A 25,039-nucleotide genomic window follows, 5' to 3' on the forward strand; every position below is an offset into this window, starting at 1 on the left:
TATGTAATCAAAGATATCAATGTGTGGTTACAAAAACAAGTTTTTCTGCAGTGACCTGGATTATGCTGAAGCTTATGTCGACAATCGATGGAGTGACTTGAAAATAAAAGCTGAAAGTCAACTTTTACTCAAACATTTAATAAAAAATGTAAAATATTACAATACAAATCAAACAAATCCAACAGTTTTGCCATTCTACATAAGAATCCCAGAAATTTCAGTGCTTGCATTGCAACCACGGGATGTCACAAGGGGGAGTCTTTGTTCAGGGCACCACTTCCTGAAAAACAAATGTTCCCACGTGGACGGGTAGAATCTGTCAACCCTGACTTCTTATCGGTTACAATTTCACGGTCTTGGAGGACGCATACTGGGCGGAGGAGGACCTGAAAGTAAATTAGACATGTATTAGTTCTGAGATTTTTGCACCAGTGAGGTACCATAAAAATGGCAATGCTTTTAATTTATTAAACAGGTATAAGACTGGTAGAGCCTTATGCAAGTGACAGAATATTCTCCAATATTTCCAAGGAATAGGGTTTATGTACAATTGGAAAACCGAGGGCTGATTAGGGTTATTCAGCATGAGTTTATGTGGGATTGTGGGAGTAATCGTGATTTACTCATTTGATGAAGGAAAGGCTCCTTAATGCTAGAACACAAGATGCTGCTGCAACAAGGCGTGGAGGTTTGCACCTTAAACAAAGCCTGATTCCCGCACTCTCTTGTTATCTCTATGAACTATAGGCAATTGAAAAGGTCAAGCATAGTACACTGATTCAGAAGATTAAGCCAAATGGGGCCCAAGGCAAGCTTGCCAATTCAAAATTGGGAACTAAGGAAACAGTGGGGACCTTGGAGTTCAAATCCAAAGTGGCATGACACCTAGGCAGCATGATGAAGGGGCAGGTACACAAAAAAGCTGGAGAAACTCAGCGGGTGCAGCAGCATCTATGGAGCGAAGGAAATAGGCAACGTTTTGGGCCGAAACCCTTCTTCATGATGAAGGGTCACATGGCTTTCCTTAATAGGCCAGTGCATAGAAAATAAAAGTTGGAACTTTGGAACTTTGTTGCAACTTCTAAAGACTAATTAGGGCTTTTAGAGATTTTGCGTTCCCTTGTACAAAGGATGCAGAGGAGTGACCTCATGCAGCAGAGCTGCCACGTTTTGTCAGCATTTCAGTATTCTGGTACCTGAAAAATCAGTATTTTTACGCGGTGCCATTTTGCTGAAAAAAAAAACTTTTTTTATGTGCGGTCATACCCATGTAATAGTCCAAGAATGCATAACTTTGCTATCAATTGACATGTCTTCTACGCACGTTACTTGACAGTGCATTCATTGCCATCTCTTTGTATACTGCTGTTTGAACGGCTGCTTACTGCTTTTAGCACCAGATGATGATGTAGAAGCCATTTTGGAGGCCTCCCTCTCCCTCTCCCTCCCCACCCCTCCCTCTCTGCCCCTTGAGCCCACCCACCGTTCTGTAAAATCAAGGCCAATTCCAATGTAACTGCAATCCCACTGGTAACCTTTCACCACTAGACTTATCCAGAATTCTACTACTGCCTGAAAAATAATCAAAGGCTCAACTTCCACTGACAAAGAGAATTCCAAAGACTCATTGTTATACGAGAATTTTCCTGAACAGCCTGTGACCCATATGTTTAAAGCCCATAGCGCTGCAGCCGGTAGCGCTATATTTAGAACCCACAGCGTTGCAGCCGACAGCTCTTCGTTTAAATTCCCACGCGTTAAACTGACAGAGCTCTGTTGAAACCTGGAACGGGACAGGCAGCGACTCTGGAGAGAAGGAATGGGTGGCGTTTCTGGTCGAGACCCTTCTTCAGACTGAACTGAACTCCGTATTTTAAATCCGTATTTAACATCGTACATCAGTATTCTTATCGCATTTCCGTACTACTTGGCAGCTCTGATACAGGTATATAAAATAAGAACATCATTAGAATCTTCTCCAAATGCAATGTTAGCAAAAAAAAAGGACACTAGCTTAACAAGAGGGGAAGAAGTTTTAAAAGGGATACCACCAGAAAGGTTTTGTTTTAAGCCAGTGTTGGAACTGGAACTCATAGAAGATGATGGAATCAGATACACTGTGTAAGAGAAATTTAGACAGGCACATGAATAAGCAAATCATAGTGATAGCGAGCTAAATGGGATTAAAATGTTGGAAGGGCATCCTACTTGGCAAGGCCAAAATGTTCATTTCTGTGCTGTTCAACTCTGGCCCTGAGCCAGAGTGGAACAGCACAATAAAGCAGCTGTGAAATGGAGTCATACCAGGTATGCCCTTTGGTCCAACTCGTCCACACCAAGCAAGATGCCCATGTATACGTGCCATGTTCCAGCACTTGGCCATAATCTTTCTGAAACATGCACCTGTCCAAATGTTCCTTAAATGTTGTTATTGTATCTATCTTAGCCACTTCCGACAGCTGGTTCCATATATGTATCACTCCGAGCGAAAAAGGTTTGCAATAAATCTTTCCCCTCTGACCTTACTGCAATAAATGTAATTACAAGCTAGAAATACCCTAACATATCCTGTCAGCATCACTGTAAATTGATTTGCTTTACTCAAGGTCTCTCTCAGAGGTCTAATAAACTGGATACAATTAGATACTGAGTAGCTAATTGTAGTGAGATGAGATAAACATTGAGTAATGCCGAGCAAAAGGACTGGCCTTTACCACAGTAATATGAGAAACTATAAACGCAGATTAAGACACATCCCTCAAGTAATGAAGCTGGGTCATGAAACCACTTGGAGTGGGGCCCTTGTATAAACTGCCAGAGCAATCAAACCCACTCTTCTGGCTCAGTACCAATAACTGAGGTGACTCACAATTCAAGTGGAAAATGGAGGAAACACCATGCTAACCACAGTCCAGCTACAACAGGGATGAAAAGGATTGGACCGAGATAGGAGCAAGATGAGGCAGACAGGTCTTGGAAGCAACATTTATCCCACAATGGAACAGCATCTTAACTGGGATTGTAGAGAAACCAGAGGATTAGCATTTCCTGAGCCTGGGAGTCACCACCAGACCGATCACATCTTGTATACAATGCAAAGTTTAAGCATTTGGTGTTGCCTTTGTAATTCATTTAATACTTTGGCCAGTTGTCATTGACATATCTCTAACAACATAAAATTCAGCACAGCACAGCTTACTGTTCTATATATTTTTTTTAAATCATTTGCTTAGCTAGCTTCCTCTTAACTACATCTGTCCTATTGATTATCCACAAGGAAGCATTTGTTAGAAAAGAAAATTAAAGGTTTCAGAATGTCAACCCCAAGCTTAGTTTAGTATTGAAGGGTCATGACAAGAAAAAACGCTCTGAAATTGGATGGGAGAGGAGTCTCTGAAACAGGCTGTATATACATCATGACACAGACATGGCTGTGTTTAGTACCCTTCACTTCACCCAGATTGGCTGGGGTGATTGATAAGTACTGCAGGCAGCTTTGAATCACTCCGGATAATCTCTACAAACAGCAAGTCAACCTCTGGAGTATGCAAGACTAACGAAAATGGCAACAACACCGACTTATCAGGTTTGGCACAGAGAAGTTGCTGCATGAACATTGATGATTCATCAGCCAGTGAGATACGAAATTGTATTTCACTGATAGTTGCAGTAGGATTAGAATTTATGACCTGTTGCTGTTAACATAATTAGTCATAAAAGATGCCCGCTGGTAATTAAATTTGGATACATTCCACCAGTTGGTAGTCATAGTGTGGGGAAACATGCCCTTCAACCCAACTTGCCCACACCAGCCAACATGTCCCAGCTACACTCTTCCCATCTACCTGCATTTGGCCCATATCCCTCCAACCCTGTCGTATCCATGCACCTGTCTAACTGTTTCTTCAACGATGCGATAGTCCCAGGCTCAACTACCTCCTCTGGCAGCTTGTTCCAAACACCCACCACCCTTTGTGTGGAAAAAGTTAAGTTCCTATTAAATCTTTTCCCCTTCACCTTGAACCTTTGCCCTCTGGTCCTAGATTTCCCTTCTCTGGGCAAGAGAATGTGCATCTACCCGATCCATTCCTCTAATAATTTTATATACCTCCATTAGATTTTATTCATACTCCCGCACTCCAAGGAATAGAGACCCAGCCTACCCAACCTCTCCCGAAAGCTCATACCCTCTAGACCTGGCAACATCCTCGTAAATCTTCTCTGAACCCTTTCAAGCTTGACAATATCTTTCCTATTACATGGTGCTCAGAACTGAACACAATATTCCAAATGCTTACAAAATGATACAACTGCAACATGACCTCCCAACTTCTCTACTCTGACTGATGAGGGCCAATTTTGTAAAAGCCTTTTTGACCACCTTATCTACCTGCGACTCGACCTTCAAGGAAACATGCACCTGTACTAGATCCCTCTGCTCCACACCACTCACCAGAGGGGTACCATTCACTGTGTAGGTCCTGCCCTTGTTCGACATCCCAAAATGCAACACCTCACACTTTTCTGTATTAAAAATTTCATCAACCATTTCTCAGCCCACCTGGCCAATTGACCCAGATCCTGCTGCAATCTTTTACACCCATCTTCAATATCTGCAAAAACACCGACTTTTGTATCATCAGCAAACTTGCTAATCTTGCCCTGTATATTCTTATCCAAACTATTGATGTGAGTGATGGATTATAATTACCAAACTTGCCTCGCATTCCCGGCGGTGGCGGTCTCATCCCTGGTGGCATTCCCATCGGTGCCCCTCGGCCAAGGGGCATTCCCATTGGTGGTCCCATAGGTGGCCTCATACCAGGGGGAGGGCCCATCATACCTGCCAACCAAATGTATACAATGTTAGAGCACTCAAACACAAGAGAACAGAGTCATCATTTCCTTCCTAGCAAGTAGCAAAGAAATGTCCCATGGATAAATATCACAAACCCTCTGGACCCTCTGCAGTTTGCAAATCGGGCCAATAGATCTGTGGATGATGCAGTCAACCTGGGCCTGCACTTCATCTTCCAGTACCTAGACTGCCAGGATTTTGTTTGTTGATTTTAGCTCTGCATTCAACACCATTGTGCCAAAGCTACTACATTCCAAACCTTCCGAGTTGACTGTGCCTGAACCCCTCTGTCGGCGGATCACCAGTTTCCTGACAGACAGGAAGCAGCATGTGAGGCTGGGAAAGCACATCTCGGACCCGCAAACCCTCAGCATAGGAGCACCGCAAGGCTGCGTACTCTCCCCTCTCCTCTACTCTCTCTACAACAATGACTGCACCTCCACTGACTCCTCTGTCTAGCTTCTCAAGTATGCGGATGACACAACCCAGATTGGACTGATCCAGGATGGGGAGGAATCTGCCTACAGACACGAAGTGACACAGCTGGCGTCCTGGTGCCATCGCAACAACCTGGAGCTCAATGTTCTTAAGACAGTGGAATTGATTGTAGACTTTAGGAGAGCTCCCCCTCCCCTCACCCCACTCACCATCAACAACACCACAGTCACATCTGTGGCGTCTTTTAAGTTCCTGGGAACCATCATCTCCAAGGACCTTAAATGGGAGGCTACCTGCGGCAGCTGAGGAAGCACAATCTGCCACAGGTAATGATGGTCCAATTCTATACGGCCATCGTAGACTCTGTCCTCACCTTCTCCATCATGGTCTGGTTTGGCTCAGCCACCAAGCACGACATCCAGAGGCTGCAGCTAATCATCCGATCAGCTGAGAAGGTTATTGGCTTTAACCTTCCCTCCATTAATGAACTGTACACTGCAAGGGCCAGGAAGCGAGCGGGCAAGATCATCTCTGACTCCTCTCACCCCGGTCACAAACTCTTTGAATCACTTCCCTCTGGAAGGCGACTCCGGATTGTCAAAGCTGCCACAGCCAGACATAAAAACAGCTTTTTTCCACGAGTAGAAGCTCTACTTAATAACCAAACATCTGTAGCCTCCTTTTGCTCTGGTATTTTATTTAATTCACCGTTTCGTCAATAATGTTTTATTATTAATGTTTAATGTATCATTCTGAACTGTCACTGTATGTCATGTTGTCACTTGCGGGCAGAGCACCAAGGCAAATTCCTTGTATAATAAACTGGCCAATAAACTTATTCATAAACAGAGCCCAACACTTGGGATTTGGAGCACGCAGGAATTTTAAGGCTACTAGGGGCTAATATCTTTCCTGAACTCATGACGTTTTGCAGGGTAATCAACATTTAGGAAGAACAGGTAACAGATATAGCACTATTAATAAAGGAAATCAGTGCAGTTGTGAGGAATTATCTTAGCTTCACAGATCACAATATAGAATTACAATCATTTATGTCAAGCTTCTTCAGACTGATATGCTCATGATATGAAGTAGTGATATCTTTGAAAGGTCACCAAAGGGGCTTCATAAGTTACTAAATAACACAGATGGAGTGATCACACTTTGGGTTTGAGGGAGTTAATTGAGCAAATTTTAACCAAGTTACTGAAACAAAGAAAAAAACCACTAGAGAAATTAAAAGCAAGAATTCCACCTATCCTAATATTCATTGAGATACAATATAAAAGATATAGAGGATACAGAATTATTTCACTGCATTCAAGAGAACTTTCATAGCAACTCTGAAGGGGAGGTATAATTCTAGAATTAGATTCAGGGAATGAAGTAGAGTGTGTAGAAGGGGCACAAGCGTTTTTTATTGTAGCAGTAATCATCATTTGGTTGATCAAAAGTTATTAAAAAAGGACAAAGATATTAAGGAATAAAAGTTTAACTGAAGGTCAATTTTGCTAAACTGAGAATTCCCTCAGCAGAAATGAATAGCATACTACTATGAAGATAAATCAGAAGAGAAAAGGGAGGCATTCAAGGTGTTCAGGACAAGCGTGATCCTTTAAAAAAATGTGGACGGCTACATCTAAAGTCCTCTCATTGTAGAGCTGCATAATAGGATAAACAATAAAGCTGATTATTTCAGACCTAAAAACATACAATGGCACAAAGGCTGGAAGACTGTTGAAAAGGAAAATAGAAAAGCAAAATGTATGGAAAGAGACTGGGAATAGAAAACTGTAGCAACAATGAAAGATTGGATGAGATGTTTTCATTGGAAGACAGACTACTGAGAGGAGAAAATTGTGGTATAAAATTTACACAATCTGTTCTCAATAGGAAGAGCTTGTGCCATTTTGCAGAAGGATCAGAACCAAGAGGCAAGATCAACAGAAGTGGGAGTTTTGAGGAAGAATTAGGAAAACACAGAGGCAGGCAGCTGGAACTCACCATGTGGAAGATTGGTAAAGAAATAAACCATTTCACTGGAAGGTAGGATTAGGGTGCATAACTCCTTTGCAATCAGAAGACACAATGAACTGAATGGTCATTTTTCAAGTCTCATAAATTTTCTATGATTCTTTCCGGAAGTTGTTAATTCCAAGCATAGAGATTACCATATAATATTCTAGGTAGACAAAAATGCTGGAGAAACTCAGCGGGTGAGGCAGCATCTATGGAGCGAAGGAATAGGTGACGTTTCGGGTCAAGACCCTTCTTGATGTGGGGGGGCAGGAAGAAGAAAGGAAGAGGCGGAGACATTAGGTTGTGGGAGAGCTGGGAATGGGAGGGGAAAGAGGGAGAAAGCAAGGACTACCTAAAATTGGAGAAGTCAATGTTCATTCCGCTGGGGTGTAAACTACCCAAGCGAAATATGAGGTGCTGCTCCTCCAATTTGCGGTGGGACTCACTCTGGCCATGGAGAAGGCCCAGGACAGAAAGGTCGGATTCGGAATGGGAGAGGGAGTTGAAGTGCTGAGCCATCGGGATATCAGGTTGGTTAATGCAAACTGAGTGGAGGTGTTGGACGAAGCGATCGCTAAGCCTGCACTTGGTCTCATCGATGTAGAACAGTTGACACCCAGAACAACGGATGCAACAGATGAGGTTGGAGGAGGTGCAGGTGAACCTCTGCCGCACCTGGAAAGACTACTTGGGTCCTTGGATGGAGTCGAGGGGGGAGGTAAAGCGACAAGTGGAGCATTTCCTACGGTTGCAAGGGAAAGTACCAGGGGAGGGGGTGGTTTGGGTGAGAAGGGACGAATTGACCAGGGAGTTACGGAGGGAGCGGTCTCTGCGGAAAGCCGAAAGGGAAGGAGATGGGAAGATGTGGCCAGCGGTGGGATCCCGTTGGAGGTGGCGAAAATATCGGAGGATTATCTGTTGTATGTGGCGGCTGGTAGGGTGGAAGCCGAGGACAAGGGGCTTTGTCCGTGTTACGAATGGGGGAGGGGGTGGGGAGTGAGAGCGGAGCAATGGGATATAGAGGAGACCCTGGCGAGAGCCTCATCTATAGTCAAAGAGGGGAACCCCCGTTCCCATAAGAATTAGGACATCTCTGATGCCCTGGTTTGGAACATCTCATCCTGCGTGCAGATGCGGCATACACGGAGGACTTGGGAGTGGGGGATAGAGTCCTTACAGGATGCAGGGTGAGAAGAAGTGGAGTCCAGATAACCATGGGAGTCACCATATCTGCCACCATACGATATACTTGTTGCTTGATGTAATATGAGACAGGAAATGCCTATTCTGTTTCAGCAGCAAATTCACCCCCAAACAGACAACGAGATCAGTAAAGCACAATGTTCAATGAGAAGTGAAGTACTGTACCATTGAGGGTCCGGTGATAGGTGATAGAAATGCAAAGTTTTATTTAGTTTTTAAAAGGTAGCCTCCTACCAATATCCAACAATTATCCAAACTACTGCTACACTGGGGTATGTTGTATTCAGAAAATACACACTAGACACCACAATTTTCCACTGTTCAATTATGCCAATTCCAAGCATTCCAAATAAGGGGCAGTTGATAAAAAGGAATTTTGAAATAACAATATGAAACTTAACCAGTTGTTAACTTGTTCAGTTTTGATCACCCTGCTATAGGAAAGATACCTATAAGTTGGAACGGGCGCAGGTGAAGATTTACGAGGATGTTGCCAGGACACGAGGGCCTGAGCTATAGGGAGAGGATGGGCAGGCTAGGACTTTATTCCTTGGATAAGAGTGAACTTATAGAGGTGTTTAACTCATAAGGGGGATAATGTGAACACAGATAGGGGAATCAAGAACTCGAGAGCTAAGTTTACGATGAGCGGGGAAAGATTGAACAGGAACCGACCGGGAGGGCAACTGTTGCAAACAAAGGATGTTAGATATATGGAACAAGCTGCCGGAGGAGATCAAGTCAGGTACATTTTCAACATTTAAGACATTTGGACAGGTACACAATAGAAAAGATTTAGAGGGACATGGGCCAAGCACAGGTAAGTGGGACTGATACATATGGGACATCTTGGTCTGCATGGACAGGTTGGGCCAATGTGGTTGTTTCCATGTTGCCTGACTCTATGACCTTGTGAAGTCTGACAGTAGGCTTTACAATGAACTATTCTGCCATCTCCAGCAAGCTCCAGTGTATACCACTACACCACCACACTGCTGCCAATGTGTTATGCTCTCACCTGGTGGGGGTGCGCCTCGGCCCATTGGTGGTGGGCCTCCGCGGCCAGGTATGTACTGCTGTGGTGCTGCCGCGATACTGGAAGTAACTGCAGCTGCTGCAACAGTCCCACGTGCCTGGGGTGTCATCACCTATACACAATGGTAGAAACATCATCATTAAACATCAGCTCCTCACTGCTGCAAATATAACATGCCAAATTATATTATTATTTAGATGGGCATACTTCCCCAACGATAAATCTCAGTGCACATTAATACATTCCACATTCAGGATATATATATATATGAAGTATAATAATTCTTGCTAAAGGGACAGAGTGATTTACAAAACTAATTATATGATAAAATTTGCAACCAAAATCAGCCAAGGCAGGCATGTCACTGCACACGCACGAGTCATTCAGATCCTTTTATAATGGAAGATACAAACATTTAAAATAACCAGTTTACTGTGACGTACACTGGCATGTTAATATCTGGGTATACACCAGTCAAGTTAAATTAAAGTGTTGCCGCTTATAAATGACAGAGAGCAGCAGTCAGGAAGATTCGCACCTGCTGAGATGGTCCTCCCACTCCTCGGACAGGGCCTGCCAACCCAGCTGGAGCCTGTGGCATTGGTGCTCCCGCAGGGACACCACGACCCGCTGCTCGCCCGATACCAGGACCACCAGCTGCACCAGCAAGAGGCACACGAGCAATTCCGGTCTGCAATTAGAAAAGCACATGTAATCCAAGACGTCCAAACAAATCAACAGCCAGAATGTCAAGCGTGCAAAAGCAAAGATACTTAATGCGACCTCCAATTCCTCTCCCCGTAGATCATTAAACATTGTACACTCACTAGGCAAAGGAGCATGGTAACCAACATGTCCCAACATAAAATGTTCTAGACCAGTGTGCACCGTCTGGACAGACTTCTGCTGTTGCCTCCCAATTTAGTTCCACCTCAATGCATTGTTGCTCTGTCACCACTATAAACTGGTTCAGCACATCGAGACAACGTGACACAACATTTATACTCATATTAGCAATGACTTTGGTTACTCACTATGTTCGCTTAATCCTAGTAACAGATACTTTCATTTAATAAAGTATTACTTCGGATGAGCAAATGCAGATTTTATCAGGGTGCATGGCAGCATGGTACGCAAACCAGTGTTTTAGGAGTTCATTTTTCAGACAACGGACATTCAAAGTGTTACTGTTATGATTTTTTCAACTTTGTATCTGGAGGTCACTAATAGATTAATTAATAGATTTTATGATTCCAAAAACTTATGGGACTTAAGGATTGGGCAGGCAGGGTATTTTAACTGGCAAACTTTATAGTAGTGGCCAGAGGATCTGGGGTGACAGAGGAACTGAAGGAAATCCACATTAGGCAGGAAATGGTGTTGGATAGACTTATGGGACTGAAGGCTGATAAATCCCCAGGGCCTGATGGTCTGCATCCCAGGGTACTTAAGGAAGAAGTGGTTCGAGAAATCATGGATGCATTGGTGATAATTTTCCAATGTTCTATAGACTCAGGATCAGTTCCTGTGGATTGTAGGGTAGCTAATGTTATCCCACTTTTTAAGAAAGGCGGGAGAGAGAAAATGGGGAATTATAGACCAGTTAGCCTGACATTGGTGGTGGGGAAGATGCCGGAGTCAATTTTAAAAGATGAGATAGCCGCACATTTGGATAGCAGTAACAGGATCGGTCCGAGTCAGCATGGATTTACGAAGGGGAAATCATGCTCGACTAATCTTCTGGAATTTTTTGAAGATGTAACTAGGAAAATGGACAAGGGAGAGCCAATGGATGTAGTGTACCCGGACTTTCAGAAAGCATTTGATAAGGTCCCACATAGGAGATTAGTGGGCAAAATTAGGGCACATGGTATTGGGGGTAGAGTGCTGACATGGATAGAGAAGTGGTTGGCAGACAGGAAACGAAGAGTAGGGATTAATGGGTCCCTTTCAGAATGGCAGGTAGTGACTAGTGGGGTACCACAAGGCTCGGTGCTGGGACCACAGCTATTTACAATCTACATCAATGATTTAGATGAAGGGATTCAAAGTAACATTAGCAAATTTGCAGATGACACAAAGCTGGGTGACAGTGTGAACTGTGAGGAGGATGCTATGAGAATGCAGGGTGACTTGGACAGGTTGTGGAAGTGGGCAGATGCTTGGCAGATGAAGTTTAATGCGGATAAATGGGAGGTTATCCACTTTGGTGACAAAAACAGGAAGGCAGATTACTATCTAAATGGCGTCAACTTGGGAAAAGGGGAAGTGCAACGGGATCTGGGGGTCCTTGTACATCAGTCTATGAAAGTAAGCATGCAGGTACAGCAGGCAGTGAAGAAAGCGAATGACATGTTGGCCTTTATAACAAGAGGAATCGAATATAGGAGCAAAGAGGTCTGCAGTTGTACAGAGCCCTAGTGAGACCACACCTGGAGTATTGTGTGCAGTTTTAGTCCCCTAATTTGAGGAAGGACATTCTTGCTATTGAGGGAGTGCAGCATAGGTTTACAAGGTTAAATTCACGGGATGGCGGGACTGTCATATGCTGGGAGAATGGAGCAGCTGGGCTTGTACACTCTGGAGTTTCGAAGGATGAGAGGATATCTCATTGAAACATAAGATTGTTAAGGGCTTGGACACGCTAGAGGCAGGAAACATGTTCCCGATGTTGAGGGGGGGGGGGTCCAGAACCAGGGGCCACAGTTTAAGAATAAGGAGTAGGCCATTTTGAACGGAGACGAGGAAACACTTTTTCTCACAGAGAGTGGCGAGTCTGTGGAATTCCCTGCCTCAGAGGGCGGTGGAGGCAGGTTTTCTGGATGCTTTCAAGAGAGAGCTACAGTAGGGCTATTAAAAATAGCAGTCAGGGGATATGGGGAGAAGGCAGGAACGGGGTACTGATTGGGGATGATCAGCCATGAAGAGCCAAATGGCCTATTCCTGCACCTATTGTCTATTTATTTCAAACATTAGTTTAAAATTAAATCATTTTAATCCCATATCACTTTATTGCAAGGGATAGCTTCCTTGTGATAAATGCAACAAGCGTATATCTCACGGTTATTGACAGAGGCAAGAGAAGAGATTGCAGGATCCTTGATATTTGCATCTTCTCTATTTGAAACACCTAAACCTCTAATATCTTCCAATGACTGTAATTGCACAATCAAATATCATTTATAGTAAATTCAGTCCAAATTACACACTAAAACATCTATATGATCTATTATAATTTTCAGTTATTATTCCAGCAGCACTCTTCAAAATTGAATCACGGATGCTTAGGTGACAATTTGGTCATATGTGCCAGCAATTTGTCAAGATTCAAGTGAGTTTATTGTCATGTGTCCCTGATAGGACAATGAAATTCTTGCTTTGCTTCAGCACAACAGAACATAGTAGGCATTGACTACAAAACAGATCAGTGTGTCTATATACCATTATATAAATATATACACACATGCATAAATAAACTGATAAAGTGCAAATAACAGATAATGGGCTATTAATGTTCAGAGTTTTGTCCGAGCCAAGTTTAAAGGCCTGATGGCTGTGGGGAAGTATGCAACTTGCCACTTTACCCGTTCCCAATTTCTGCCAATCTGGCTCGATTTCAAATATTCGGCAAAATATCTCCAGAGGGCAATACGCATGTTTAACCACCACGCAACAGATTTCCAAAACGTCACTGACTGCTACATCATTAAGATACCAAGTCATAGAGTGAAAATTGAGCATTTCATGGGTAAAAGCCTTATTTATATTGGAAATATCCAATCCCCAGTGAGAAGGAAGATACTTGCATCTTTTGGAGGAGGTCCTTCTACAGTCATAGAAACCAGTGTTTCGCCACGAAGCAAGACCAATCCAAGAACCCGCTTCTCCTCCCGCTCAGGCTGTTTGGAATTTTTGGGCCTTACGTAGGGAGGAAAAAAAGATTAGTTTTCACAGCCAACTAAAGATTAACAATTAAACTATATTCTCTTATCATCTGAGTTTAGCAAGATTATGCCCTCAATTTCGTTGAATCACTGGAACAGAAACAAGTCTACCCTAATCCATAAGGTTTTATGGTGCCCACAAACCCAGGAGGAAGGCTGCAGATAGCAAACATCCCCAAACCAAAGATGACTTGTTGGGTACTCTACATAACCATATAACAATTACAGCACGGAAACAGGCCATCTCGGCCCTTCTAGTCCGTGCCGAACACGTATTCTCCCCTAGTCCCATCTACCTGCACTCAGACCATAACCCTCCATTCCTTTCCCATCCATATAACTATCCAATTTATTTTTAAATGATAATGATACATGTTAGGTTAGTTCCAGTATCTCAAACAAACACCCTTGCCTACAAGTGCAGGCAACAATTGCAGAAAAGTTATGCAAATCAAGGACGCCATCACTGATGAAACACACCACGATCTAATCGGTGCATTGTCAGATTCAGTGTTAGTTGAAGTTGAAGGCCTGCAATGCTCATCAGACTGAGAGAACTTTGCTGCTTTGCTTGAGAAATGCTATTTAAAAGCAAAAAAAAAAAAGATTTGGGGTTTATATTTTGAACTGTTTATAGTACGCAGGCACTGTCCTGGTAGTTTGTTATTTTAATAAGCATTGGCACATATCTCATACCCACACATTTCGCTTTGACTGGGCACCGTAGGTCTTAAGATACCTTAATAGGCCTGTCTAATTTTAGAAGATTCTTTCGACTTCATGGACAAACCTTTGGTGTGAAATATCGGGCCACTAACTGGCAAACTTTATTTCAAACATTAGTTTAAAATTAAATCATTTTTAATCCCATATCACTTTATTGCAAGGAATAATTTCCTTGTGGCAAATGCAACAAACATATATCTTTAGTATACACAAAATGCTGGAGTAACTCAGTGGGTCAGGCAGCATCTCTGGAGAGAAGGAATGGGTGATGTTTTGGGTCGAGACGAGATAGAATGTAGTTGGAGACAGTAAGACTGGTGTGAGAACTGGGAAGGGGGAGGGGATGGAGAGAGATGGAAAGCAAGGGCTATTTGAAGTTAGAGAAGTCAAATTTCACACTGCTGAGGTGTAAGCTACCCAAGCAAAATATGAGGTGCTGTTCACCCAATTTGCCGCTGGGCCTCACTCTGACAATGGAGCAGGCCCAGGACAGAAAGTTCAGATTGGGAATGGGAAGGGTAGTTAAAGTGCTGAGCAACCGGGAGATCAGGTTGGTTAAGGCAGACTGAGCAGAGGCATTCAGCAAAAAGATCGCAGAGCCTGCGCATGATCGCGCCGATGTACAGAAGTTGACACTTGGAACAGCTGATACAGTCGATGGTGTTGGAGGAGGTGCAAGTGAACCTCTGCCTCACCTGAAAAGACTGTAGGGGTCCTTGGATGGAGTCGACGGGGAAGATAAAGGGGACAGGTGTCTCCTATATCTCTATGTTATTGGCAGAGGTAAGAGAAGAGATTGCAGGAGCCTTGATGATCTTTGCATCTTCTCTAGCCACAGACGTGGTTCCAAAGGACTGGAGATGTTAATGTTGTTCCTTTAAGGAGGAGGTAGAAAAGATCCAGGCCAATTACAAGCCAGTTGGGCTTTCGTTAGTAGTATGGAAGCTATTGGAGAGAATTTACTCTCATTTGGAAGAGAATGGGCTAATTACGGAGTCAGCATAGCTTTGTATGTGGTTGGCCATGTCTTACTAACTTGATCGAGTTTTTTGAGGAGTTGACGGAGGTAGGACAGTGGATGTGTCTACATGGTATTTGGTACGGCATTTAATAGTATCCCATTGTAGGCTGATCCAAAAGATTTACAACTAGATAGAAGAGAAGAGGGTTGCTGTGGAAGGATGATATTCAGGCTGGAGGTCTGTGGCTAATGGAGTTGCAGGATATGACCTGGGACCTCTCCTGTTATAAATATACACACATAATTATATATATATATATATATGCATACATACACACACACACACACATTATATACATATAACAATGATGGCGATGTAAATGTAGATGTGTTGGTTAGTAAGTTTGCAAAGGACACCAAGATTGCTGGAGTCGCAGACTGCGAGAATATCTGTCAGATTACAGATCAGGATATAAATCAGCTACAGAAATGGGCAGTGAAATGACAGACGAAGTTTAACCTGAGCAAGCGTGATGTGCTGCAGTTTGGGAGGTCAAATGTAAGCCTACAAAATAAACAATTATACATACAATTAATGACGAGACCTAGAATGTACTACCAGGGATGGTGGCGGAGGAAGATACAATGGTGACATTTAAGAGGCTTATGAATAAGCACCTACATTTACAGGGAAGGGAGGGATATGGATTATGCATAGGCAGCTAAGAGTTTGTCTTGGCATCTTGTTCAGCACAGATATCGTGGGATAAAGGGTCAGTTTTCACTGTTACGTTCTATTTAAGGAGGGCATTTCTGACAGTTGAATCTAGCAGAGAATTACTGGGTTGTTTAAAAGAAAGCAATGGTAGAAAATGGACAATAACACACAATTATGGGAAAGTACTCCTTTGCAATATTAAATTGTCAACAAAAGCAGACCCTGTGATTTCTATTGTGCCTGTAGATAGAAAAGCATCTCAAGATAAAATCTAACACCAAATCATTCAAGTAGATATTAGGGCATGTTATAAATATAGATGTTAAAAGAACATTTCCAGGAGAAAATAACAGAAACATTCTAATTGCAGAGCTCAAGGATTTGAAATCTGTTAACTTTTTTTATGAACAAATGTTCTAAAGTAGCTTGATGTCAGAATTTGTTTAAAAGCATTCTTTGGATGCAGCAGTAAATGCTTTACCTAACATTAAAGGCCACAACAGCTGAAAAGACAGGTATCATTGGAAGTATTATTAAAGTCTAGATTTGGCAAGAGACCAGGATTTGAGACCAGTGATATATCATGGAGGGTCGTAGATTACAGAAAAAGGGAATGATGAGAGATTTGAAGAGAGATTTGAAAATAAGTTTGATCAGGAGCCAATGGTACAAGTTTGGACATCCACGGCAAGTTTCAAGATGACCTCAAGTTTACAAGTGTACAACAACAGAGACTGGCAGAAGTCTATTCAAATTGCAGTGGCAACAATGACATGATTTCAGGAGGCAGAGAGAATAACTTTGTTGAAGCCACAAAAAGTAGAAATAGCTTTGGATACAAATAAAGCTCATTTTAGGATCAAAAGTACCCCTCTCCCTCCCAAGATTGCAATATTGCCAGCTGCAAAACAAATTAAGTCCAAAACCAGGGAATGGAATTTGGGGTTGGGAATAAATTGCTTAGCAGGAAGAAATTTACACTTCAATTTTTTGGAGTTTGCACAAACAGTGTAGCAACTTAGATAGCGGAAGATCAGTGGTTAAAATGTGGACGTAGACAACTTTTGCATGGAAATCACACCATTTCCAATGATACTGCCAGAGGTTGATGAAAGCAGGTGTGTTTGAAAAAATATGCTTGAGAAGCACGAGCTGAAATAGGGAGGAAAAACTGAATGCAAGTTCTGGGCTGGGGTAAGTGAGGGGGAGTAGAGATTTGGCCTGTTTAGCACAAGAGGGGAAGAGACCGAGGGCCGTTGATCAAATAATCTTAGTAACCAGAAGTCCTCGCATTTATGGGGAAAAAAGGAGACAAACAAGAGGAATTATAAGGCAGTGGCTTGGAATAGAGAAATAATGTGGTTTATCTCGACTGGATTGAGCAGTTCTGACAGACAGCAGCAGAGTCTGAACTGCTCCTCACTACATATCCAGACTGACCTCATGCACAAGTTGGTTATCTGCCATATCTGGTCAAGCAACCAGAGATTAGTTCAGGAAATCAGTAATTGTATAAATGGTGCAATGAGCCGTCAGTCAAAGACAAGGTGATTAGAATTTAAAAAGCACACATTCAGGCAAATTAGAAATCCCCCCCCTTTTTTTTGCAAGATCACTTAAATTGGCATGGGATTTCTTATAAATGTGGCCTGGTATTTCATGTGGGAAGAGATGTTATAGAAGGACTGGAAGAAGGAAATGAGACATTATATTCAACCACCAAGACACGAGGCACTTAAAGCAATCTAGAGAAAAGTACTAGCTAAATTATATGGAATTAAAGATAAATTCCATGGAATTCAATAGCTGCATCCTAGGGTTCTGTGAGTTGGCTTTAGACCGGCTGCCAGTGTCTCCAGACTTTGGATAAGAAAACAGAAGTAATTCAAGAAATCATTTGACCTGGTGTAATTTGAGAAAGTGTCAAAAATGAGGGATAAGGAGGTCATTTTAAGGCTACCAAGCTTAATCTGCTTGACAAGGGGCGTTACCTATTTAAAACAACTTGGATGAAGGAACCAAGTCAAAAGTATCCAAATATGCAGGAGATTTAAAGGTAGGCAATGGTAAATTGTGATGGCAATAAGGTTATGCAAGTAAGAAAATAAGTCAACAAATGGAGTATGATATAGGAAATATATGTAATCCATTCCTGGACAACAAAAATTGCAGGTTGTTTAAATGACACGATACACATGTGTTCAGAAAGATCTGAGTGGCTATATATAAGAAAGACAATGTTAGCAAGCAACAATGAATAGTCAGCACATCCAGACCTCTACATCCACAAGACAGTACGAACCAGCCAGTCATCAACATTTTTATGATATATAAACAGAAGGATGTCTCTCATAGTGAAATGTAAATATTTTTCCTATTCATACAAGAATCTATTTTTCATTTACTTACTTGATTTTCCTGAATTCATCACAATCACATAGGATAAGGTTCATGTGTTTGTCGAATGCTTTGAATGTTCCAATGAAGATGCGCCCATCCTGAAGGATGCACCTCATTCTATAGTCGATATGCTGAAGCATCTTACTACTCTTACCCACCGTCTGATGAGAGAAGAAAATCATTACTCTAAAGTCACTCCTCCAAATGAAATTATGTCTAGCCATTTTGTGGCTTTTAGGCAATACGATTTTTCTTTAGCATAATTTCAGAGAAATAAAAATGATTTCCATTGATCAATCTCAAGGTGATCAGTATTGCCTGATTCATATGTAGCTAAGAACAAAGACACCAGGCCAATGACAGCCTTTAACATTAAAAACAAAAATCCTTGAACTTCAAAAGTTAATACAGATTGTGTTATAATACAACATCTTGCATTCCACACTGCCTTATATTCTCCTTCCATATCTTGACAATTGAAGTCAATTAAAAATTCTGCTTCCTCCAAACATTTTCTACTGGATAGGACAGGTTTGGAGGGATATGCATACGCAAGTGGGACTAGTGTAGCTGGGACACTGTTGGCCGGTGTGGGCGAGTTAGGCCGAGAGCCTGTTTCCACACTCTATCACTATGACTCTAGGAGATTGCTGTTTAACCTGTCTGAATGCTGGTGGAAGAGGTGGTCTGAATAATGATGGGGAAAGTAGTTTCCCTCAAGACTGCAGCTGGAGCCAAGAGCATGGCATCATTGTCATACAGCATGGAAACGGGTCCTTTCGGCCAGCTTGCCCATCTACGCTAGTCACATCTACCTGCATTTGGCTCCTATCCTTCTAAATCTTTCCTATCCATGTAGCTGTCAAAATGTATTTTAAATGCTGTGCTAGTACCTGTTTTGGCAACCTCCTTTGGCAGCTCGTTCCATATACCCACCATCCTCCGGGGAAAAGTTGCCACTCAGGTTCCTATTAATCTTTCCCCTCTCATCTCAAACTTATGTCCTCTGGTTCTTGAAATCCCTTCTCTGGGTAACATACTCTGGGCATTCACCCTATCTATTTCCCCTTGTGATATTATACACCTCTATAAGATCCATATAGCCTTACTAGACGAACCGTCCGTAATGTCACCTCTGAAAGCCGTGACATCCTCTTTAACCAACAATGCAACCCCCCCCCCTCCTATTTTTCTCCTCCTGAACCTACAGTTGCAATGCCAATGAATGCTCAGACAGTTTCAATTCTGTCCCAATGAAGGGACAGCTTTTTGCATTATCTTCCATTCATTTCTCCGAAGTACCATCTATAGCACTCGTTCCCCTTTCCCCTGACTCTCACTCTGAGAAGGGTCTTGTCGTGACCAAAACATCACCTATTCCTTTTCTCCAGAGATGCTGCCTGACTTTGTGTCTGTCTTTGACTTCATTATGAAAACAGTTTTCTACTGTTTGGGACCCAAGATAAGACAGTTGAATAGATTATGGATTTAAGTTAACTCTCACTCTACTCTTCTCTAGATCCAGAAACATCTCATACCCTACACCTGCTTTCTGTACTTGGAAGCCAGGCTCGACAATGTTATTTCTCACATCCACAGCTACAAATGATGAGAATAAGAACACTGCCAGTCAGCCAACAGCATCAGCAAAGTAAAACAAAGTGCTGAAGGTACTCAGCAGGTCAGTTAATATCTGTGGAAGGAATAGACAGGCAATGTTTTGGTTCCTGACCCTCCTTCCTACTGACCATTACTTCGCAACATGCTGCCTCTAGCACTTTGTTTTGCTTAAGATTCCACCATCTGCAGTCTCTTGTTTCTACATCAATATGAATGTGGAGATACACAAAAAACCCCCTGAAAAACCAACCTGAAACATTGACTGAATACTTAAAACTCCTTGTGGAGACAGTCATTAAGTTCATGATAGAAACATAGAAAAAAGGTCATTTGAGCCAGTACTGCCATTCAATATGATCATGGCTAATCATCCAGAATCAGTACCTCATTCCTGCTTTCTCTCCATATCCATCGATTCCGTTAGCCCTAAAAGCTATATCTAACTTTCTTGAAAACATCCAGTGAATTGACCTCCACTGCCTTCTGTGGCAGAGAATTCCACAGATTCACAACTCTTTGGGCGAAATTTTTTTTCCTCATCTCAGTCCTACCCCTTATTCCACTGTGACCCCTGGTTTTGGACTCCCTTAACGTGGGGAAATTTTTTCCTGCATCTAGCCTGTCCAATCCCTTAGGAATGTTATATGTTTCTAAAAGACTCCCTTTCATCCTAAATTCCAGTGAATAGAAGCCCAATCGATCCATTATTTCATCATATGTCAGTCCCGCCATCCCAGGAATTAACCTGGTGACCCTGCGCTACATCCCCTCAATAGCAATAATGTCCTTCCTCAAATTAGGACACCAAAACTTCACACAATACTCCAGTTGTGGTCTCACCAGGACCCTGTACAACTGCAGTCGGACCTCCTTGCTTCCATGCACAATCCATTCTTCACTGCCTGCATGCTTACTTTCAGTGACTGATGTACAAGGACACCCAGGTCTTGTTGCACCTCCCCTTTTCCTAATCTGAAAACATTCAGGTAATAATGTGCCTTCTTGCGCATGCCACTAAAGTGGATAACCTCTCATTTATCCACGTTATACTGCATCTGGCCACTCACCCAACCTGTCCAAGTCACCCTGCAGCCTCATAGCATCCTCCTCGCAGCTCACACTGCCACCCAGCTTTGTGTCATCTGCAAACTTGGAGGTGTTGTATTTCATTCCTTCGTCTAAATCGTTAATATATATAGTAAATGACTGAGGTTCCCAGCGCTGAGCCTTGCGGCACCCCATTAGTCACTGCCTGCCATTCTGAAAAGGACCCATTAATTCCTACTCTTTGCTTCCTATCTGCCAACCAGTTCTCTATCCCTGTCAATACACTACACCAAATAGCATGTGCTCTAATTTTGCACAGCAATCTCTTGTATGGGAACTTGTCAAAGGCTTTTTGAAAGTCCAGATATGCCTTATCCATTCTACCTATCACATCCTCAAAACATCCCAGATTAGTCAAGCATGATTTCCTCTTCATAAATCCATGCTGATCTTGATCAATCCTGCCACTGCTTTCCAAATGCGCTGCTGTTACATCTTTAATAATCGACTTGAGCATCTTCCCCACCACCGATGTCAGGCTAACATCTACAATTCCCTGTTTTCGCTCTCCCTCCTTAAAAAGTGGGGGTACATTAGCTACCCTCCAGTCCACAGGAACCGATCCAGTCTATAGAATATTGGAAAATGATCACCCATGCATCCACGATTTCTAGGGCGACCTCCTAAGTAATCTGGGATGCAGACCATCAGTCCCTGGAGATTTATCTGCCTTCAGTCCCAACAGTTTACCGAACACCATTTAGACAATAGACAATAGGTGCTGGAGTAGGCCATTTGGCCCTTCGAGCCAGCACCGCCATTCAATGTGATCATGGCTGATCATCCCAAATCAGTATCCCGTTCCTGCCTTCTCCCCATATCCCTGACTCTGCTATTTTGAAGAGCCCTATCTAGCTCTCTCTTGAAATAATCCAGAGAACATGCCTCCACCGCCCTCTGAGGCAGAGAATTCCAGACTCACCGCTATCTGTGAGAAAAAGTGTTTCCTCATCTCCATTAAAAATGGCTTACTCCTTACTCTTAAACTGTGGCCCCTGGTCTGGACTCCCCCAACATCGAGAACATGTTTCCTGCCTCTATTGTGTCCAAGCCCTTAACAACATTTCCTGACTAATGTGGATTTCCTTCGGTGCCTCGCTACCACTAGATCCTCGGTCCCCTAGTACTTCTGGGAGATTGTTTGTGTCTTCCTTAGGGAACCATATTAAAAACACTTGTTTAATTGGTCTGCCATTTTCTTGCTTCCCACTGTAAGGGACCTACATTTGTCTTCACTAATCTTTTCATCTTCACATATCTATAGAAGTTTACATAGAAAATAGGCGCAGGAGGAATTCACCATTCACCCTTCGAGCCAGCAGCGCCATTCATTGTGATCATGGCTGATCGTCCCCAATCAATAACTCGTGCCTGCCTTCTCTCCATATCCCTCGAGTCCACTCGCCCTTAGAGCTCTATCTAACTCTCTCTTAAATCCCTCCAGTGACTTGGCCTCCACTGCCCTCTGTGGCAGGGAATTCCACAAATTCACAACTCTCTGGGTGAAAAAGTTTTTTCTCACCTCAGTCTTAAATGGCTTCCCCTTTATTCTAAGACTGTGGCCCCTGGTTCTGGACTCGCCCAACATTGGGAACATTTTCCTGCATCTAGCTTGTCCAGTCCTTTTATAATTTTATATGTATCTATAAGATCCCCCTCATCCTTCTAATCTCCGGTGAATACAAGCCTAGTCTATTCAATCTTTCCTCATATGACAGTCCCGCCATCCCAGGAATCAATCTCGTGAACCTACGCTGCACTGCCTCAATCACAAGGATGCCCTTCCTCAAATTCGGAGACCAAAACTGGACACACTACCAGAGCCCTATACAACTGCAGAAGTTGTTTTAAAAAAATATATTTTCCCCCTCTTAATTATCCCCTTTGTCCTCTGTTGAATTCTAAATTTCTCCCACTCCTCCAGTTTGCTGCTTCCTCTGGCCAATTTATATGCCTCTTCCTTGGATTTAACACTATCCCTATTTCCCTGATGTAGGCGGCGAAGGATCTTTCCCTCGGGTTTACTGATTTACAGGTTTACTGATCCGTATTTCGTCGGTTCTCAATTTCCTTAATGGGTGACCCCACACTAATGGGACGAACTCGACCAAGTCAGGGCCATACAACACAAAAACATTCCCTTCGGCCCAACTCGTCCCTACCAACCAAGATGTTCCACCAATGCTAGCCCCGGCGCTTTGGCCCTCGCCTCTCTAAACCTTCCCGATGCATGAAGCGGCAGTACGCCTCAGCCCGGGAGAGACCGGACCCTCAGTTACTCTCCCCGCACCGGACAGCGAGGCGGGCTGACTGCGGGCTCCAGCGCCCAGGACAGATTCCCCGGGCATCGCACGGCGAGGCGGGCCGCCCGCAGGCTCCCGGCCCCACAACCCGGGAGAGAGAGGCTCTCCCCGCATCTGACGGGCTCTAGCCTCCTCCACTCTGCCCCGCAGCCCGGGAGAGACTCTCCCCGCACTGGACGGGTGGACGGCCGGCCCACGGCCCCTCTCCCTCCCCCGGCCCCGCTGCCCGCGACCAGGCCGCAGCCCGGCGCCGGCGCCAACCCCAAACTACTATGACCATCCATCCATCCGCCCGCCCGCTTTTCCGCGCACTATCCGCTGGGCATCGTGGATGGTGACCGTGAGATGGCGGCCCGGGTGTCCTCACCATGATTGCGGGCGGGATGGGCGCGCAACCCGACGGATTGAAGAGCGAGAAAAATTAGCGCGGCCGCGGCGGCTCCCGGCTGGCTGCAGGTCCGCGCATGCGCCGTGGCGACGCCTCAGCCTGGGGAGGGGAGGGGCGGGGCGGGGCGGGGCGGGGCGAGCAAGAGGTGGACAGATGGATACAAAATGAAATGAAATGAAAATGATTCAATTTATTGTCATTGTCAGTGTACAGTACAGAGACAACGAAATGCATTTTTAGCATCTCCCTTGAAAGGGAGACACAGGGCGTCGCGGTGTGCCCGCGCCTGCCGCCGTAACATTCCATTATGATTACAGGCAAAGGTGGGTGAAGTGTCTTGCCCAAGGACACAACGACAGTATGCACTCCAAGCGGGATTTGAACCGGCTACCTTCCGGTCGCCAGCCGAACTCTTAGCCCATTGTGCTATCTGTCGTCCTGCAGTAACTCAGCGGGACATGCAGCATCAAAGATCTTAGAGCTCCGCTATAAGATCTTTGGGCAGCATCTCTGGAGAGAAGGAATGGGTGACCACTAATTTCCATCCTTTCGGATCGATACCCTTCTTCAGTCTTCAGACTTCATTACTAATTTCCATCCTGCACTCAAATTCACTTGGATCATCTCCGACATCTCCCTCCCGTTTCTTGATCGCACTGTCTTCATTGGTGACAGCAATGGGCACAATGGGAAATAGAGTTTAGGCTGAGTAAGTGCGAGCTGTTGCACTTAGGAGGTCAAACTGTCAGGGAAAGTCTTTAACAGCATTGATGATCTTCGTATCCAAGTTCTTATCTCCCTGAAAGTTGCAACACAAATAGATAGAGTGGAAATTAAGACAAGAGGGAGCAGCTGATTGGGAGTCAGATCCCTGCTGATGGTATTGTGACAGTTTGTTTTGTATTGTACTTTGTTTTGTATTGCATCCTAGGTAAGAGGGGAGTATGAGTGCCAGGGCAGTTTGCTGTTCTGGATGTCAGATGTAGGAGATCAAGGAATCTTGACAGCCTTACATACGTCCACATCTGCGCCAGGTGCGTCGAGATGGGGCTCCTAAGGGACCGTATTAGGAACCTGGAGCAGCAGCTCGATGACCTCCGTCTGGTCAGGGAGAGCGAGGAAGTCATTGAGAGGAGTTACAGGGAGGTGGTCACTCCAAGACCACAGCAGGCAGGCAAGTGGGTCACGGTTGGGAGAGGCAAGGGGCACAGGCAGGGACTAGAGAGTACCCCGGTGGCTGTACACCTTGACAATAAGTACTCCTGTTTGAGTACTGTTGAGGGGGTACAGCCTACCTGGGGGTAGCAACAGCGGCCGG

General features: G+C 43.8%; 1 protein-coding gene across 2 annotated transcripts; it reads right to left on the minus strand.

Moving 5' to 3' along the window:
• Nucleotides 1-122: 122 nt before the first annotated feature.
• snrpb (small nuclear ribonucleoprotein polypeptides B and B1) lies at nt 123-23,837 on the minus strand. Of its 2 annotated transcripts, none has more exons than XM_055652006.1 (7): nt 23,701-23,837; nt 18,313-18,464; nt 13,361-13,472; nt 10,093-10,245; nt 9,537-9,666; nt 4,721-4,843; nt 123-386 (listed from the first exon to the last, which is right to left on the minus strand). In XM_055652006.1, the coding sequence occupies exons 1-7, from the start codon at nt 23,701-23,703 to the stop codon at nt 349-351; spliced, it is 711 nt and encodes a 236-aa protein (XP_055507981.1). In that variant the 5' UTR covers nt 23,704-23,837; the 3' UTR covers nt 123-348. The 2 variants fall into 2 exon arrangements, with proteins under 2 accessions (XP_055507981.1, XP_055507980.1); XM_055652005.1 differs by having other exon boundaries at nt 4,712-4,843.
• Between the last annotated feature and the right edge of the window lie 1,202 nt (nt 23,838-25,039).

Source organism: Leucoraja erinacea, chromosome 21, assembly GCF_028641065.1.
Source record: "Leucoraja erinacea ecotype New England chromosome 21, Leri_hhj_1, whole genome shotgun sequence".
Taxonomy (NCBI): domain Eukaryota; kingdom Metazoa; phylum Chordata; class Chondrichthyes; order Rajiformes; family Rajidae; genus Leucoraja; species Leucoraja erinaceus.